This window comes from Dreissena polymorpha, unplaced genomic scaffold, assembly GCF_020536995.1.
Source record: "Dreissena polymorpha isolate Duluth1 unplaced genomic scaffold, UMN_Dpol_1.0 chrUn005, whole genome shotgun sequence".
Taxonomy (NCBI): domain Eukaryota; kingdom Metazoa; phylum Mollusca; class Bivalvia; order Myida; family Dreissenidae; genus Dreissena; species Dreissena polymorpha.
The window spans coordinates 95090-114744 of NW_026273319.1; the positions used below are offsets into that span (position 1 = coordinate 95090).

The 19655-nt window shown below is 36.7% G+C and overlaps 1 protein-coding gene across 1 annotated transcript in view; it reads left to right on the plus strand.

Annotated features, from left to right (window-relative positions):
- LOC127863334 (sodium- and chloride-dependent transporter XTRP3-like) overlaps positions 1–19655 on the plus strand; it is a 49751-nt gene that overhangs the window by 18730 nt on the left and 11366 nt on the right. The window contains exons 4-7 of the mRNA XM_052402756.1: positions 3242–3352; positions 3654–3895; positions 6244–6382; positions 12202–12412. Of these exons, the coding sequence (XP_052258716.1) occupies positions 3242–3352; positions 3654–3895; positions 6244–6382; positions 12202–12412 (703 nt within the window). The remainder of the gene's footprint in view (positions 1–3241; positions 3353–3653; positions 3896–6243; positions 6383–12201; positions 12413–19655) is intronic.

Below are 19655 nucleotides of genomic sequence, written 5' to 3' on the forward strand. Positions count from 1 at the left end.
GTACAACGTCAAGGTAATACCTGATACCATTTGTCATAGGGCGTAATCACGTGACAAACTTTACCCGCTGAGAAATTTCTTAACGATATCACAAAATACAGCTCTCGCTTAGAAAATTCGTACTGGGTAAAGTCGAGATATAGGGCGATTATTAATACGAAATAAACGCTAATCACTTTCTTGCAGCCTTGGATTGTAAGTGAGCGGCATTTAAACAATAATTTAAAGTCTTAAAAGGTATAAACGGATAAAAAAAAACACTGGCTTGACAGTCAGGGGCGTAGCTGGGCAAATGCAAATACGCACGTGTGTACGCTGTTTGGAAAAAATACAAAATTAAAGTGATCGAAAAATACAATAAAATGTGATGCCTAACCCGGGATAGTCATATTTGCTATGCAAGAGATGTGTTTTCATATCGAACACCCTTAAACAGTCTTAATGTTGTTTTGTTCGACTTCATAGAATACGCATGATTTACCATTTGCGAGGTCACGTTTCTTTTGGTGGTGACTATACATATCATTATTATCGACTGCGCTTGATCGTTGATTTTTACTATGTATCCGAATGGATTGTTTACGAAGCAGGCAATTTTTAGAATGGCTGCTAATTTGATGTCGCCCTCGTACAGAGATGTTTTCGATGGAAAATCAGACCAGACAACATCCAGCACAGATAAAATACAATTGTTGACTGCTGACTGGAGCAATGTTCATTTGTATAAGTTCCCTGTTAGGTAGGTTAAACCTTAGTGTCCTCTGTGCATGCAAATTCGTGAACTTTAAAATATTTTCCAAAATATCATAATTTTATACAACACTGAGGTATGACAGTTTCAACTATAATTGCTATGTTCCGGTAAAGGTTTAAAACATCAGAAACGCGTTACTATATTTTATTTGCACACATTTGAAATGGGTCATGCGCGGATCAAAATCGCCCTTTTGTACACCGGGTCCGCCCCCGCCCGAACCCGCATATTCATTGAATGTATGATTATAATCTTTTATATATCTGAACGTTAGAACTGTTAAAAAACACCACGTCCAACATGTCCTTAAATTCCATAGAGTTAAGATAAAACTATTGTGTTTCGTCACAGAAATGACGTCACACGATGTACTACGTAATAGATTTCGTAATATAAAATATCTCTATTTTCGATGCGTGTAATGTGACGTCATTAAATGGGTCAAAGTAGTCCGGCTAGTATGGTAATACGGAATTGGAAACAGCGAGTAGCGTAATACGGGATTTTTTATTTCAACGAGTGATACAACCTGTATTTTGTTAAAAGTATTAAACATGTATATAATAAAAGCGGGTATTTTATAGATTGAACGAGCAGATGAAATGGTGTTGGATGCACTGTATGAAAAATCTGTGGCGCTCGCCAAGGAGTTTGGTGTCGACCCTTCCCTTCATGGATCATTTGCTTCAGGAATTAGACTCACGGCTACTTCAAGGGCACGCACGATTCAATGTTCAATATCTCATACCAACCAAGGTGCGTACATATCTAAGATATTTCGTCTGAAAAGGCATTTATTCATCTATGTCTGTACCTATTGACTGCTGAAAATAACATGATATGGAATTGCAGTTATAGATCTACTGTAACTTGCATAATCAGAAATTTACGGACATTCAGGGATAGATCTACGTTTGTCAAATAAATTATTAATGAATGTTAATAATAATAATATTATTATTAATAATAATAATAATAATAATAATAATACACATGTTTTAAACGGTCTATGATTGTATACAAATTAAGTATATGTAAATCAGCGATAAACAAACATTAATCTATTTAAGGTTCAGGTTTATGTTTTGACGATACAGTGATATGGTTTAATAAACTAAACCGTGGGACAAATTTGAAAAATACTGCGAAGCCATTAGTCAAAATATAAATCCGAACATCAAGTGTTCTTCCCAATCAGGAGTCACAGATAATACAAACGCTTTTGTTATAGTTTTATGCAATATGTCGTATGTATATCCCGATTCAATGACGCGACACGTTTTTTATATTGAAGGTGAGCGAATTAACAGACGATCTTGTTCAAGAGATTTCCACCGAGTTCCAGTCAGACCTTGAGGTTTACGATGTTACATTTGCCAGGGAGTGTAGAAGGTGGAAGGCGAAGTGGCAGATTTCATCTCCTGAGCCATTCAAAACCCTCGAGTCGGCGCTTAACCCGCAACGGAAAATTCCTACCCCAATGTTCGAAGATGTCTTCTCGTTTTGCTCTGCATGCAAGTATCGACAGCAACAGCGGAGAGGTCCTTTTCTACAATGAGACGGGTGAAGACATACCTCCGTAGTACCATGGGAACGGAGCGCATGTCCGGTCTTGTCCTGTTGAATATACACCGATAGCGAGAGATCGATCTAGCAGAGGTCGTTGACGTATTTGCAAGACGAAAGGGCGCCGTTTGGCCCTTTTATTACGTGTGTAGTGTAATGCATGTTATACAGGAGACCGTGCATAAACTAGAATGTTTACAGTTTACGTGTATTGTTTTTATTTTGCTATAAGTAGAGTTTACAAGACGAGATGTAAGTGACTAGAGTTATCGAGTAAATATGAGAGACATAGTTGCTATCTAAAAGATGGAGATTTTGCTTTATTGTGTCTCTTTTATTTGTGTTATAACAATGCAAATTAAGATTTAGTTACTTTTATCCAAAAGTGTTTTGTCCTGTTTTATACCATACCATATCATGGTTTTATTTAGACATACATTAAATGATATACCCCGACATAATTCTAGAATGTAATCTTAAAAGAAAATCACAAGTAGTAAAATCAAAGATAACTGGTATCATATGCGAGTGTATCACGCCATTTTTTGCACTATATTATTGTCTGAAACCTGTCTAGAATGCACGTACGGCTTGTAGAGATTAAAAAAATCCCGGGGGAGCATGCCGGACCCCACTAGCATGCCATTTGCGTAAACTGAAAATCAGCCCAACTACGCCCCTGACAGTTCGTGCCAAAACACTGTCGCTATTGCACACCATGCACGTGCATTGTGTACACACCGGTCTTACCGACACACCGGTCTTACTGACAATAACGTAGTGACGCGACCATCTATGTATAGAATGCATGCACGTGGCGCTGGTCAGAGTTAGATTGGGATCGGTAGTTTGTGTTCCGATTTTATTGAAATATTAACTTTTGACGTTATAGTCAAGTGACCAGTTCTCGTCTGCTTACAGGTTGTGTACTTTACGGCCACGTTTCCGTATATTGTGCTGATAATCTTCTTCGTGCGAGGAGTCACACTGCGGGGGGCGGTCGACGGTCTGGCACACATGTACACACCAAAGGTGAGGCGAATCTCGAGGTCTGAGTCCGCATATCCAACATGACTCGTATTAGCGTGTGTTAGTTCGAGCCCATGGCGATGTCTATGATATAGATTTTTGTTTCTGATTTGTTTTATTAAACAGTTTAATGCTTATCGTTCACTGTTTTTGTTCTCTTGAATTCTTGAATCTATTGCATCTACTGCAAAGCCAATGACTTCTCATCAGTCGCAATTACCGAAATACCTATAATGACAATATCAGAATAAAGCCCATTTAAGATGGAGCATCGGTCATTAATGACCTCGTACTAATTTCGCAGTTGGAGCGCCTTCTCGAACCGCGCGTGTGGCTGGACGCGGCCACGCAGATCTTCTTCTCGTTCGGGCTCGGCTTCGGCGGCCTGATATCCTTCTCCAGCTATAACAACATCCACAACAACTGCCAGAGGGACACCATCCTTATCTCCCTCACCAACTGGTTCACCGCCATCTTCGCCTCCTCTGTCGTATTCGCCGTGCTCGGCTTCAAGGCCACGTTGATGATGGAAAACTGCGTCGAGCAGTAAGTACATATGTAGTCTATGTCAAGGTTGTCTTTGCCATTATTATTATGTAGAAATCTGTGGAGCGATGAATAAAGTCTAGTCAATTAGGTTTATTTGCATGGAGCAGTAAGAATTGATAATGACAATGCCCAAATACAAATTTGATGGTAGATAGCTGCTTAGCGCAGTAAGTATAGATACTTTCAAGGCCTTATGGCCACCTTGATGATGAGCATAAGTTATTTTAATGCCACCTTGATGATTGAAAATGCCTTCGAGCTGTAAGAATGGATAATTTAAGCCGCGTTCTGGGAAAAGTGAACTTAATGCACGTGCGTAAATGCCATTCCTGATAACCTGTGCAGTCCGCACAGGCTAATCAGGGACGACACTTTCCGCCTAGAATGGATTTTCGTTGTAAAGGTCTTCTTGGTCAAATATAGTATGTTTCAAGGCCGCATTGTCATGCTGACTAGGTACAGCTGCATAAACCCATTTAAGCCTAGTGCACTCTCCCATCCCTCTAAATTGGATCAATTTATTTCCAAATTAGGGGTGTCTAGTATATTAATTTCTATATTTAGAATATTTCTTACAGAAATTCCTTTAACCAAACAGCGCAGACACTGATGAGACGCCGCATCATGCGGCGTCTCATCTGGGTCTGCGCTGTTTGCCAAGGCCTTTTTCTAGACGCTAGGCATAAATGGTTTAAGAAGTAAGACTTGATAATGCCAATGCCTAAATGTCAAACAGGATGATGGACAATTGCTTATAGCAGTAAGTATATATAATGTCAAGGCAGACTTGATGATGGACAACTGCTTGAAGCTGTTAGTATAGATACTTTCAATGCCTTGTTAGTATAGATACTTTCAATGCCTTGTTAGTATAGATACTTTCAATGCCTTTAAGTAACCTGTATGATGAACAACTGCGTCGGCATTAAGAATAAACTATTTCAAGGCCACTTGGATGATGGACATTGCCTTGGAGCTGTAGGTATAGATAATTTCAAGGCCTCCATGCCAAGTTGAGGATGGACGACTGTATAGAGCAGTAAGTATAGATGATTTCAATGCCTCGATGCCTGCTTGGTATTGAAAAACTGATTGCTGCAGTTTGAATTGATATTTTCAAGGCGTCGTGGATACCTTGATGAAAGGCAATTCATAGGAGCAGTACAAATAGATAGGTAAATGGAATGTGTACAAAATCATGACCACATTGTTTCAGTCATTACGATCATTTCAATGCGATGTTTGATAAGGAACGACTGCACATAAGCAATGAATTTAGATCATGCCAAGTCGATTGAAGTTGGACGTATACAAGTACTGAAAACTTGACGACGTAATCCTATCTTAGGCGCAGGTTGCCAACAGTAAAAATCGGATTTAAGATACATATACCTGCAAAATATAAATCAGTAAGGCGTGGTCGGTATTTTAGCCCTATTGTGCAGGTGGTTATTGCCATCTTTTCCGCAACATCCTAAAATGCTTTTATGTTAAATTCATACAGTATTCATTTAAAAAGGGCTTTTATTTAGACCAGTAATGTTTTAGTTGTCTTTTCAGAAAAAGGCTTTCCTCGAGAATACGAATCAAACCACTTAAATGGCAAAACTTGTTTACATAAAAGATAGCCTTACAATAACAAGGGCTGGACATTCAGATATTGACCGTTGCATAGAAATGTCGCTTAATCAATAATATGACCAGATGGGCAGATCTAGTGGCATCACTCTGTTTCAAGATCTCGGGGTCGAATGTTCAATCCCTCGTTCAACCCTAACTTACTTAACCCATTTATGCATAGAGTCTAGAAAAAATGCGTTGGCAAACAGCGTAGACCCTGATGAGACGCCGCATGATGCGGCATCTCATCAGGGTCTACGCTGTTTGCTTAAAGGAATTTATGTAAGAAATATTCTAAATATAGAAATAAATATACCATACATCCCTAATTTTGGAACTGAATTGATCAAATATTGAAGGATAGGAAAGTGCACTATGCATACATGGGATAATCGTATTGCGCATGAGACGTGAACATGAGTTGCTGTGTACGATTTGTTTCAAAATGGGCACTAAAAGACCCTGGGTTTTCATGGAACGGGGCATCTCCTGTACCTCGCAATATCCCCCGTATCATAACGGAAAATTTACATTCGGCGATGACCATATGGGAGATTGTAGGTGCTTTAAATAAAAATATCATTAAAACAAAATCAACAGTAGCTCGAAAAACATTTGTTTTGCAATGGTGCCTTTACAAGTTGTTCTAAAAAGAACATTAACACGAACGAACGCATTGTAAAAACATTCAACTATTTGAAGGAAACGTTTTATTTTCTTTGAAGTAACTTTCTCATGTGGCAAGAGACGTTTCCTACGATGGCCAACATATCTCAGGAAGTGTGGCAGACGACATATGCCGTCAATTTGACAGCGGAAGTACAGAACGTGTGGAACTGCAGTCTGGCAAAGTTCTTAGATGAAGTAAATGTGTTTCCATTTTTCATTTGTCAATTTTTATTTATATTTTGAGCCCGATTGCATCAAACAAATACTGCTTATTGACGCACTTTCCAGTCTTTTCTCGGGGTAGAACAGGGATTGGGTTAGTGTCTTTGGGGAAGTCGCTAAAGTAGTATAGAACCTGGGTCCGGTTTAATGAGAGCGACCATGGTCGGGCGACTATGGTTGTACCAGCGAATAATCGTCTTGCGACGACAGCCGTGTTTAATGGAGAGCGACGGTCGTCAATCGACCGCGCGTTGTTCGACATATTGTCGAGCGACCGCAGTCTACCTCTCACACCACGACTGCTCGTCGCTTGACTCTTTGTCGGCATTGAAAACCCGTGCAAAATGAACGCGGATAGTTTCGAGCTTAATCATGGCGGCCTCATTCATCGAATGCGAAGACATTTTCGAAGAGAGCGAGTTTTTAGAGATAGGTTGAATCCATTAGACATGTACAATGATGATGAACTTTTCTGTCGATTTCGCTTACCAAGGAGAGAGCTATTGGAGCTCATAGACACCTTTGCTTTAGATCTAGAATACGTTTCCGAAATGTATACAATATTGTATCATCAATATGCGTATTTCCCATCCAATACACGGATGTCTCGAGCAAGGGAAAGTAATACATATCAGTAGTTTAGAAGAAATGCACTTAATTGATTTACCTTAATAACAATGGGATAAATATGTTTTATGATGCTAAACGTCGCGTCATTTATTTTTCTCCCGGCTTATAAAGAGTAGTATTAATACAAGAGAGGAGTGCAAACTGTTCACTGAAAGTTAAAGGTTAGTCCCACAGGAAGGCAATGCGCAAATAATCCCGGGTTTATGTGCACCAATATCATTCAATAAACTGCTCATTAAGGGCAACTTTCTTTTGAACTTATCTTGGCCTATAATTCGCAAATTGTACACGTACGTTGAGATGAATTCAGTTGAAGGCACTGATTTTACATTCAACGTGTCCCGTTGACGCATTACTATACATATGGTCCGTGCTCTGTAAAAAGGGGGTTTAATCCATGTGCGTAAAGTAGCTTCCACTATTAGCCTGTTTAGTCCGCACAGGCTAATCAGGGACGACACTGTGTGCCTAAAATAGACTTTTGTTAAGGAGGCACTTTCTTTAAACGAACAATATCATAAAATCGGAAAATATCGTCCCTAATTAGCCTGTGCGGACTGCCTAGGCTAATCTGGGACGACACTTTACGCACATGCATTTAACCCACTTTTGACAGAGTACGGCTCATATATATGCTGAACTATATGGAATGACAACATATATGTATATTGATAGCATTCTTTTAAAATTGTAAAAATACACCATGGTATAAAAAACGGCAATACTTATACCATACGCACACATGATTTATACATGCAGTAAAGTGTAAAGTAAAATGGTGTTGATACTTAGTTACATGTGCACAACTTTAATGTTACTCCAATAATAGCTTCATCACTTCGTGTTTATATAAAAGAAACAGTACCAATGTAATTTTGTAATAACAATATTGAATGAGTCATATAACCTACATCAATATTAATAATGAATAATGGCTTTTAGAAGAAAGAATTTGTGGTTACAACGAATGAAGGGAAAAACAGAAACAAATATCAACAAATAAAGGATTAGTATTTTCCCTCATGAATCATTACGTCATTTTTGTAGGTTGAGAAATAAAATGATATATTGATAAAGACATCAATAATAAAATTAAATCACAAAAATAATGCTAAAAAACACTCGGATTACTAGATCAGTTTTGAGCCATCAATAACCAGACTAATATTTTAAATACAGACAAGTGTAAGTAAACTTTTTTGTAATACTGACAGATGCTTCAAATATTCATTTCATTAATCTTCTAGTACCGACAGTACGAATTCATGACGTTTTTTTCAGATCAGATGTGAAATATATCTCGTATAAAAATACCGTTTACTTTAGACAAAACAGCATGGTATCAATAAAGCAAATCTCAGATATGTTGACAGTATTATAAAATATGCAGGAACGAACTCCCCAAAATACAATTTTCTCAGCACCATGTACCTAGATTTATTTAGAAGAGTCCCATACATATTATTCGAGTATGTTATCAAGTTGAAGTGAAATTTACAATGGAATATGAATAATTAACAAAACGATCATTGCCCAGATAAAGTGTCATAAGTTCAATCCTATAAAATAGAAATATCAACCTTATTTAGATAGATTCTCATTAATATGAATTTTGCAGACGATAATGCAATGTATCAAACCTTTAAGTGCAATAATTATTGGGCAGATTTAGAAGCCAGATGTAAAAGAACATTTTAACAAAAATGTCTCAGCAGTATGTCCATAATCATAAGTGAATTCTAGAGCTGATTGCAAACCCGCTATTTGGTTTTAAAGACATCCGTAGACATCCAGACTCCACAATGCAGTTTTTGCACGCGTTTTCCTCGATCTACGAGCATTATTCATTCGATCCTTCCTTCCGTCCGATTTGTCGAGCGCACTAATTCATATTGGTATACGGTGAATATTCATATAAATGTACGGTCTTTAGTACCAACATCTTGAAACTGCGTCGGCAAGTATGTTTGAGGTTCTGCAATTTTGACACGCGAAAGGACATTGTCCAGAGACGCGTGAACCATAGTAGTAGATTTTATTTCATTCGTCAGATTTTGTATTTGAACTTTGAACACTTAATGAATATTATTACCAACACACCTTTGACGAAGAATCCGCAAGCGAATTCTATTTAAACAAATAATTTCATATTATTTTAACAAATTTAAGATTTACTTTTCGTGATATGAGTTTTCGCACAATAAATAAAAAAATGTTGATGGCGGAAGTGATAATTTTCTAAAAATAGCGACTACAACCACCGCAGTCGACTGACCACACAGTCATGCGACCACAGTCGCCGCAAATTTCTCCGTGAACGCGACAATTTGTCAGTTGGCGGCCGACAACCGTCGGTCGACCGCACAGTCGCGCGACTACAGTCGTGTTTTGTAGTTTTTTATTAAACCGGACCCAGGACTATCTCTATTACGAAGTGGTCATCAAGTACTCTACGACCTCACTGATACCCATGCAGTAATACAATAAAGAAGTTAAGATTCTAATATATTTATAAAGATTTCTTTTACATTTTCTGCTATGAATTAAATACCAGATCACCAACGCTCATGAGGCGTTATAAAGACGGTGTATTGCATTTACCAAGCGCAACAATAATTTGTCAGACAGACGGACGGTCGGAGGGACAAACGTCCATTTTAAAATAGGCAATAACATCTTTTTCGTTGCGGAGTTGCGTTTGGGGCAATACTAATGTGAACTGCTCCTTTTTTCTTATGATGTTTGAGTATAGGAACTAAATTCAAGTATATGGGCCCATAATTGGAACACTTAGATTGTGTTTCAAATGAAAATCATAAAGTACTCGCAAGGGGATGGATGTAAGTTAAGATGGAGGCATTGTGCAATGTTCTTCATATGTTTTTACTACTCTTTCTTAAGGTTAAACAACTTGGCACAGTCTCCAACAACTGGTTCAAGGTAACTGACAAAACTCATATCAGATGCTGTAATAATTAATATGTCTCAAGAGTGAAACCTGATATCATACACAAGGCGTACGGTAAAATGTCATATTTTTTACACCGTTTCTCACATATTTCTACGTGAACTCTAGCATCAGCGTTTATAAACATACAGTTTTCAACTGATTATTTACAAAATATGATAATTTCGAATAAAAACATACACGAAAAGTCCATCATAATAGCATACTTCATACATAACAAGGTAGTATATGAAATGAATAAACTTGTTTACCGACATCTCCACCCAAGATCTTTTATATGGGTCTCGGAGGACAGAGACAATATTTTATACATATATACAGCCCTGTAGCTTGTTTTCTAAATGTCGGATACCACCGGGATGATGGACAATTCATTCGAGCAGCAAGTAAAACTAATTTAAGCCGCGTTATGGGAAAACTGGACTTAATGCACGTGTGTGAAGTTTCATCCCAGATAAGCATGTGTTCCTTATCAGGGACGACACTTTCCTCCTAGAGTGGATTTTCGTTTAAAAGACACCTCCTTAAAAATATTATAAAAGCGGAAAGTGTCGTACCTGATTAGCCCTTGCAGTCCGCACAGGCTTATCAGGGATGACACTTTACGCATATGCTTTTAAGCCTGGTTTTCCCGGGACGAGGCTCATATGTGTAATAAATGTCAATGTCTTTTTTGCCAAACCAAATATAGTCTGTTTCAATGCCGCAATGCCATGTTGACTAGGTACAGCTGCATTTACAGTAGCATGACATCACTACGTTACCGACATATGTATACAGATGCGTAAGAACAATTCCCGAATGTACATACACTTGGATATAGTCCGCGAAAGAATGACATTCTTTCTAATAAAGTGTACTTTCTAGAATTTTTTTTATAAAAAGGCTTGTTTGAGCGTGATTATATTCAATATTATACGAATATCATATGCCAGAAACAGGGTTTTGTACATTAAAATGCGTGTTTAAATAGTGCGCAGAGTTATTTTATGAACATAATAACGTTCAACCAATATACAGTATGGAGATTTGTGCAAATGTTTAGTGGAAGCGTATCATGCAAATGCTGGTGCAATATAAAAAGTGTATATCATATGTCACATCATACAACGCGCATGCGCATACGCATACAGGTTAGCATACTACAGGTTAGTTGAGTCGCGACACAGTAAAATGTATGTGGTACTCTGACAATAATTACGCCGCGTCTTTCTTTCCGTCTTATTTACAAATATATTGCCGAACTTCTAGGACTTCTGCTTTCTTATTCCCATTTCCTTTAACTCTTGTGCGTTGTGAGAATTTTTAACCATTGACGCAAAATTAAATAATTATCTGGGTCGATATAACCGACCAATGTTTTCATCAATATTTTGATAACACCTTTATTTACAAATTAGGCTGAAAGTCGTCCTCTCTTGCTGACAAACACATGTCATTTTTTCTAATTCTAGATCTTTCCGAAATAAATGAGGAAAACGAGGCCAGCTCAAGTTGGGATTATAGTTTATTTTCAAAATTAATGCATGGGTGAAAAGTTTAGAGTATAAGCCCAGTTGGGCACAAGTCTCGGATTGATAATTGTTGAACAGAGCAAGTGTTAGTCACTGCCGTAACGTAAGTACAATTAATTGTTCTGCTGGTACTTACAATCCGATTAGAAACGGTTAAACAACTGAGCTGACCACCTTGATGTGACTATTACCGTCCACACTGGCCTATATTACAATTAAACACAAAAGTTTTTTCAGTTGTTGACCTGAATTGAAATGTGGGAATAAGTTTTTACCGTTTCGCCCCATCGTCAAAACCACTTTTCCCTCAGTTACGCTATGCTTCTTAAAGGGGCCTTTTCACAGATTTTGGCATGAATTGAAGTTAGTCATTAAATGCTTGATAAATGTTAACATCTTTATATTAATAAATGTAAACATCGGACCTAAAATGCTTCATTAAAAAACAATAAAATTAAAGAAAGAAAAGCAAACCTCAACTGGGCTCGAACCACCAACCCCTGAAGTAAAAGTCTATCGCTTAGACCACTCGCCCATCGGCCCTCATATAATGAGTCATACGAAAGTTCCCTTTAAAATGACGCTATGATTGTCTAGTCGGGCATTTCATTTGGCATTTCAAAAATATTTGTTCACCCGTAATACGTCTTTAAAAATGACGCTGTGATTCGCCTATTTAGGCAGCTTCCGGTACCGGGCTGGCGTTCATCATCTTCACTCAGGCGATCGTGGAGTTTGGCCCCTCGGCCCCGTTCTGGTCGATCATCTTCTTCATGATGTTGCTTTCCCTCGGTATGGGTTCGGAGTTCGGCACTATTGAGGGGTTCACTGCCTCCATTTATGACCTGGAGCCCCTGCCGTTTATCACTCGCCGGAAGTGGCTCGTTTCAGGTAAGGACGCCAAAAGTGAGGCCTTCGTTGAATTAACTGCATTCATATGTCAATATAAATGCATCCTCGAGTCGCTATCGTTGATCTGTCGCCGGAAATACTGGGATGTAGATAAATAAGATCCCATAAGCCCGTGGCCCCAGAAATTTGAAGTGGGTCCCTATATTTGCATGAGAAAACTAATATGTCCTCTAAACAAGAATTAAAGTCAAAAAACTTAAATGTGCAACTTTGTTAAAGATCTAAAATTAAAACCCGGAATTCGGTGTGTGTAAGGTAAGGCATCAAAAGAGCGTCTGGATATGAGCTTAATATGCGGTCTGAATTTTCGTTTGCTGTAAAATTCGCAACCACAAATATTCAGCCCTACATTGAAAACAAGTGAAACCTTTCCGCCATATATATGCTTGAGTCGTAACTGCTAACTTGTCCGCCAGAACTCTCGGGTCGCAGGTTCGATCCCACACTGAACCAATACATAGCCTCTACCGCATGAGACCGAGGTGTGGTGTACTAGGGGCTTTTCAAAAATTTCTTTGTGACTCTGGATTGTCTGTGAAACGGGGCGTTTCATGCACCTCGTACTATCCCTATAACCAAACTAACACGTCTTCTAGGGGCGACGGCCATATTGAGGAATCCCGGTGCACTCAATAAATAAACTGAACTTCCTGTTCATTCTACGCCAAATGATGTCAATGACTGGTGTTAGGTCAGGGCGTCATCAATACACGCGGTTTGATTTTAAAAAGGTCTCCGCAAATATAATATAGAACAACCGCAACATATTGTCTGTCAAAGAATTGCTTGTTATTTAATGATTTCGCGTGATTTTAGGTAATTGAATGTGATTTATAACTGTGAATTAAATGTTCAAAACAGCAAAATATTAGTGTGAACATTGTCGACAGGGAAACAATTTCTAGTTTTCGAATAAATACCTGTATAGTAAACGTAATTTTATTATGAGTCGTGTTCTGAGAAAACTGGGCATAATGCATGTGCGTAAAGTGTCGTCCCAGATTAGCCTGTGCAGTCCGCACAGGCTAATCAGGGACGACACTCTCCGCCTTAATTGGATTTTTGTTAAAAAGAGACTTCATTTAAACGAGAAATGTCATAAAAGCGGAAAGTGTTGTCCCTGATTAGCCGGTGTGGACTGCACAGGCTAATCTGGGACAACACTTTACGCACATGCATTATGCCCATTTTCTCCGAACACGACTTATATTATTGACATGACGCTTTGATTCTCGTTAAAATTGAGAGTAAAGTCCTAAAATGTTAACACATCACGGCAACGCATATGAAAAAGCACCTCTATTGGTTTCTGTATATTATCGCAACGAACAAATATCTTCTTATAAAATGACCGGCGTTGATACGTGCTAAGACTTAAGAATAGAAACAGGATGTACAATTTATTTTTAAGCTAAAACTTAAAGTTTCAGCGAAATTCACCAATCTGCTTAACCCGGAAGTTTGTCTTTTATTTTAGAACACCCGCTCACAAGTTCATTTTTCGTGGGCGCTTTTCCATTGTAGTATAACTGAAAACGTCATGTCGCCAATCGTGATACATCGGCTATCTCGGATTCCTCCGTAAGATAGGCCTCGTGGCTAACGGTCGCCATATTGCCTTGTATTACTACTTTACTACCCAAAAGGTTGTCAGTCTATTGTTATGAGGCTGTATACGATGCGCGTTGAACTAGCGCCAAACGTTTTACCGAAACTTTGATATTAATAGCACTATTAACGTTCATTTGTGTTGCATTTTGACCTATTACCCAAGCGATTTACTTTTCCATTATTATTTAATCACCCTATCATCCAATTTTTAAGATGAAATTACGGTGTTTACAAAACCAACCAAACCGAAAGTGAAACTGGATGCATAACGTTCGCGATGTAAACATTAAATATTTGTTCAGTTTGAGGAAGCGAATCGATAATAGACGTTGGAATATGTATGCAATACAGACTATCATTGCCGATTGTAATACTGGCTAAAAAATACCTTTTATGACAGGTCATGTATAGAACGTTAATCAAATAGTGACCATAAATCACTACAAATGTCTGGGTTGTTCATTAATATAATAAATGCACGTTTCTGATCTAATTGCCTGTATCTAGTTGTAATTACCATGATATTGATAAAATTAAAACGTTTTTTTCATAAATTAACATTACATGTTTTATTTTTATCATTTAGGGAATATATATAATTGTATCATTATCATCATTAAATATTCTGAAGATCTAAATTATCATGATTACTTTAAAGTAGAATTTTTAAATTTTACTCATTATTTTTAATGAATTTGCACATTTGCTTGATTCAAAATAAAATGTATTAATAAGGGTTTCAGTTGTTAGTTTTAACCCATTTTTAGTTCGATTAAATTTAAAGTACTAACTACGTACATGTATGTAAAATGCTCTTGAGTTCGTTTCCTGGGCCTAGAGCCAGTACTTAGGTGTCTCTTGGAGATTTCTTAAGAATGCTCCCACACTGGGGATCACACCAGTGACCTCCAGAGCATTATACAATTGAGGATGCATCAAGATTAAAAATGGTACATGTATAAATTAATAAAGAATCAATAACAATCAGAAACTGTGCATTTTTTTCAGTATTGTGTGAAAGGATTTGAAGTAATTATGTTTTTTTGAAATATGATTTATGTGAATTTGAATAAATATATAAAATTTAGTGATTTTCTCAGACAAAACTGTTTATTACATACTAAAGTATTCAGAATGTATTATTGTAATATTCATTCAAATTTTTTAGTAAAAAAAGCACTTTTCCCTGGCATTTGTATTTATAGTACTTACATATTTTATAATTCTGACAGCATTTATAAACTGTGTTCATGCAAGCATGAAACTGGTTTCATTTTTTGAGTATTTAAACAAGAGGGCCATGATGGCCCTGTATCGCTCCACTGCTGAAAAAAGGTTGAAACAAATTTCTCTGCATGTGCAAATACTTAAATATAGGCCCTATTTAAGCACATGTACACTTTTGTGACCTTCTGGGCTGGGTCAAATTTAACCCCAGGGGCACAATTTGAGAAAACTTTGTAGAGGACTACTATATCTCACAACATACAAAATGTGGTAGCCCTAGGTCATAGAGTTAAGGACAAGAATATTTTTTAAGTTTTCACAAAATAAGCAAGATATAAGCGTATATAATGTTCAATTTTGTGACATGCGGTTCAGGATCAAATTTGACCCAAAAGTCATAATTTGAACAAACTTGGTAGAGGACTATAAGATGTTACTGCATACCAAATTTGGTAGCCATAGTCCAAATGGTTTTCGACAAGAAGATTTTAAAGATTTCACAAAATAGGCACTTTAAAAGCGTTTATTCAATTTTGTGACCCCCCCCCCCCCCCGGGGCAGGGTCAAAGTTGACCCCAGAGGCATTATTTGAACAAATTTGGTAGCCCTAGGCCCAATGGTTATGGACAACAAGATTTTTAAAGTTTTCACAAAATAGGCCCCATATAAGTGTATGTTCAGTTATGTGACCCCGGGCAGGGTCAAATTGGACCCAAGGGGCATAATTTGAACAAACTTGGTAGAGAACTATAACATGTCACTACATACCAAATTTGGTAGCCCTATGCCTTATGGTTAAGGACAAGAAGAGTTTTAAAATGTTCACAAAATAGGCACTATATAAGCATATAATTGATTTTGTGGCCCCCGGGGCAGGGTCAAATTTGACCCCTGGGGCATAATTTGAACAAACTAAGTAGAGGAGTATACAATGTCTCTACATACCAAATTGTGTATCCCTAGGCCTAATGGTTATGGACAAGATTTTTTTTAAGTTATCACAAAATAGGTATTATATAAGCATATGTTCAATTTTGTGACCCCCGGGGCAGGGTAAAATTTGACCCTAGGGATTAATTTTGAACAAATTTGGTAGAGGACTATTAGATGTCACTATATACCAAATTTGATAGCCCTAGGCCGGATTGTTATGGACCTTATTTAAGCAAATTTTCAATTTTGTGACCCCCAGGGCAGAGTCAAATTTGACCCCAGGGGCATAATTTGAACAAATTTGAAAGAGGTTCACCCCAGGAACATTCCTAAGAAATTTCATCAGAATTGGACCAGTAGTTTAGGAGAAGATGTTTAAAGGAAAAGTTTATGCATGGATGCACGATGGACACATGACCTTTGGCCAGTGGAGCTAAAAATCAAATTAAACATTTAGTTTTGATGTTAAATCAGTTTTTATATGCAAGTGTCTATTTCACTTATAAATTAAAACAGCATATTATTCATTATTGAAAAGATTATTCCAAGCTTGATGTCATATTTCAACTTTGCATAGTGTAGTTAATTGAACATTGTATTGAACTGTATGGGCAGCTATATTTTTTAATTTATGTATGTTGTTTTATACAAAATGCATTATTTCTACCACAAGTAGACCATATAAGGCCTACTGCTACTAAATAGGCACTGGTATGAATTTGACACTGTTTTTGATGCTCATACAAAACTTTAATTATTACAACACTTTAGTATATTAAATATTTTCAAGTTTTTGTTCAACATTTTTTGCAAAAGAAAAGAGTGTCTTAATGCATTTGAAAATATACTTAAAACAAACTAAAAATGCATTTTAACATACCTTTTTCCTGGTAAAGTGTATTTGGGATGATAAAAAATACACTTGAAGAGTATTAATGCTGGAAAAATGCAGAAAAAAATACATTTGTTTCTGTTAGAAGTGTGTCTTGTCTGCATTTTAAAGTGTATTAAATACATCAAATGCAGATAAATACAATGCCAATACTGTTACATGTATTGTAATGGACATAAAATGCACTTGTTCTTGTAATTAAATGCTTTAGTGAATTGAAATAACCTTTTATAACGTTTTAACAATTAATAATACCTTTTTATATAAATTTTCTTTTGAAATATGACACTTAATAGATTTTTGCACCACTAGTAAGAGATATAATTTGTGCTCATAATGCTTTATCATTACACTATATAATACAGGGCCGTACCCAGGATTTTTTTACTGGGGGGGCCCAACCGGGGAGGGTTTGGGAGGGGTCCCCCCTCCCTATATATATATACTTTTTTTTAATTTGGCACTTTGCAAAGTGAATTTTAATGCTTATAAAAAACGTATTTTGTGATATGAATAAATGGAATATAACAAGTAAATCAGTACATTTCGGAAGTCTTAAACTTAAAACATTGGTGTGAATTCACAACAATATTAAAAGCTTTAGATTTCCGAAACTTACAGGTTTAAACTGACAATTATCCACATCAACTCTCGTATTGCTTCCATCATTTTTTTTCACAAATCAATAACGTCACAGGTTTTTTTTTAAATCTGATTCTTTGGGAAAGACCTTGTCATTTTTGAGGAAAAAAATGCGCGAAACGTCTTATATTTGGGGGAAATAATGAAAGTCTTAAATAATCAATTTAACATATTTGACTGTTTTCAAACAAATTCAAGGAAAGAGATGATTTAATTATACAATATTTTTCTACACTGGATCAGGTTAACTTATATAATGAGATCAATTTGTTGTTTCAATTTTCATTTTTTTACCAATGGGCCATTAATAGGTTGATATTACTCAATTCTCGGTACTCAATTATTTTAAATACTGAATTCTGCCAAATTCTTATCTGTTGCTCGGCAAATTTATGAACTGTTTTTCTTTTAAACAAACATGTTAACTATCTCATCGTAGTCTTGTTCAGTGATTTCCTTTCAAAAATTAAAAATACTCAGTTTTAATACCTTTGTCAGTTTATTTGTTCCGGTTCAAATTCAGGGCCCTATTCTCAATGCAAAAAGTATATATTGGGACCTAAAAATTTCCAATAAAAGGTTTAAAAAAAATAACTTTTAGTAGGGAAAAATACGTCTATGGCCTTCTCAACGAAGAAAAAAACTTGCGACGGCAATTATCAGACCATAGTTTACGAACTCCTGTAGCAGTTGCTTCCATTCGCTGCACGTATCAAAATACATGTTACATCAACCATCGATAGGTGAAGCATTAATGATCACAATGGGGGACTGATCGGGGATGTGTGTACAAGGCGATAAGAAAACATTGCCTAGAGGCTTATTTCGATTGGCGAGCGTTAATCCCCTTGTTTATCAGGGACAATAAAACATAGCTGCTCTTTTGTTTTGAGGGAAAGTATACTGTGGGCCCTTGCACGAGAAAAAAAATTGCAGTGGGCCGATTATTAAAAAAAAAAATCATAGTTCGACAGCCAGCTGGGGGGCCCGGGCCCCTGGGCCCATGGCCTGGGTACGGGCCTGTAATATCATTTGTTGTATGAAAATTGCCCGTAAAATTCATGTGAAAGCTCAAGAGATCAATAGCAGCGTGCTATACCCTGCTCCTTTAAACATGACTTGATGGTATTTAGTCCCCAATTCTACATGGCTAAGGAAAAAATTAATGTTCAGATTTGACAAATAAGTCTTAACTGGGATCCAATAGGCAGACTTTCATATTACTTGTATTTAATTAAAATCATGATCTGAATTGCTGTTTGGCAAATCTTTGTTGGTCACAGTAGTCAACTTAATTTTGTTCACTTTGTAGTGATTATATTTTCTATATTTATCAGACAACATCTTTCTTCAAAAGTTTAACATGATTGCTTGGTTAATTTAGAAACAAGATCAATGCATCATAACATAAAATGAAAATATGTGTAATAGTAAAAATGGCAGCAAAAAAGCACTAGATTATCTGCCTTAAATCTGGGACGATAATTATGTTGATGTATTGGAATTTCTCATAAATAATGTGTTCTATAGTTGTATAATTGTATAGTCGCATGCATGAGTGGTGTCAATGTCACAATACCAAGTAAAGCCTATAATTTACTAAATCAATTTGAAGTTTGATGTATGTTTTTTTCAAGATCTGTTATATATAATAATATATACATGTATATATATATTGTTGAAAAATTAACATGCAATAAGTTTACTGTAATTAAGTGACAAATAGTTTTACTGATTTGGTTGTCTTTCTGACTGATTTCTACAATGAGTAAGCAATATAATGATTCTTTTGACTCTTGCAGGTTAGTACAGCGGGGATTTCGGTAACGGCGCGTGTCTATGCTCTTGTGTAGAATTAACGAAATCCCTGGCCTAAGTGATAATTTTTCAACCTAGGTCACCAAAGGGGATATTGTT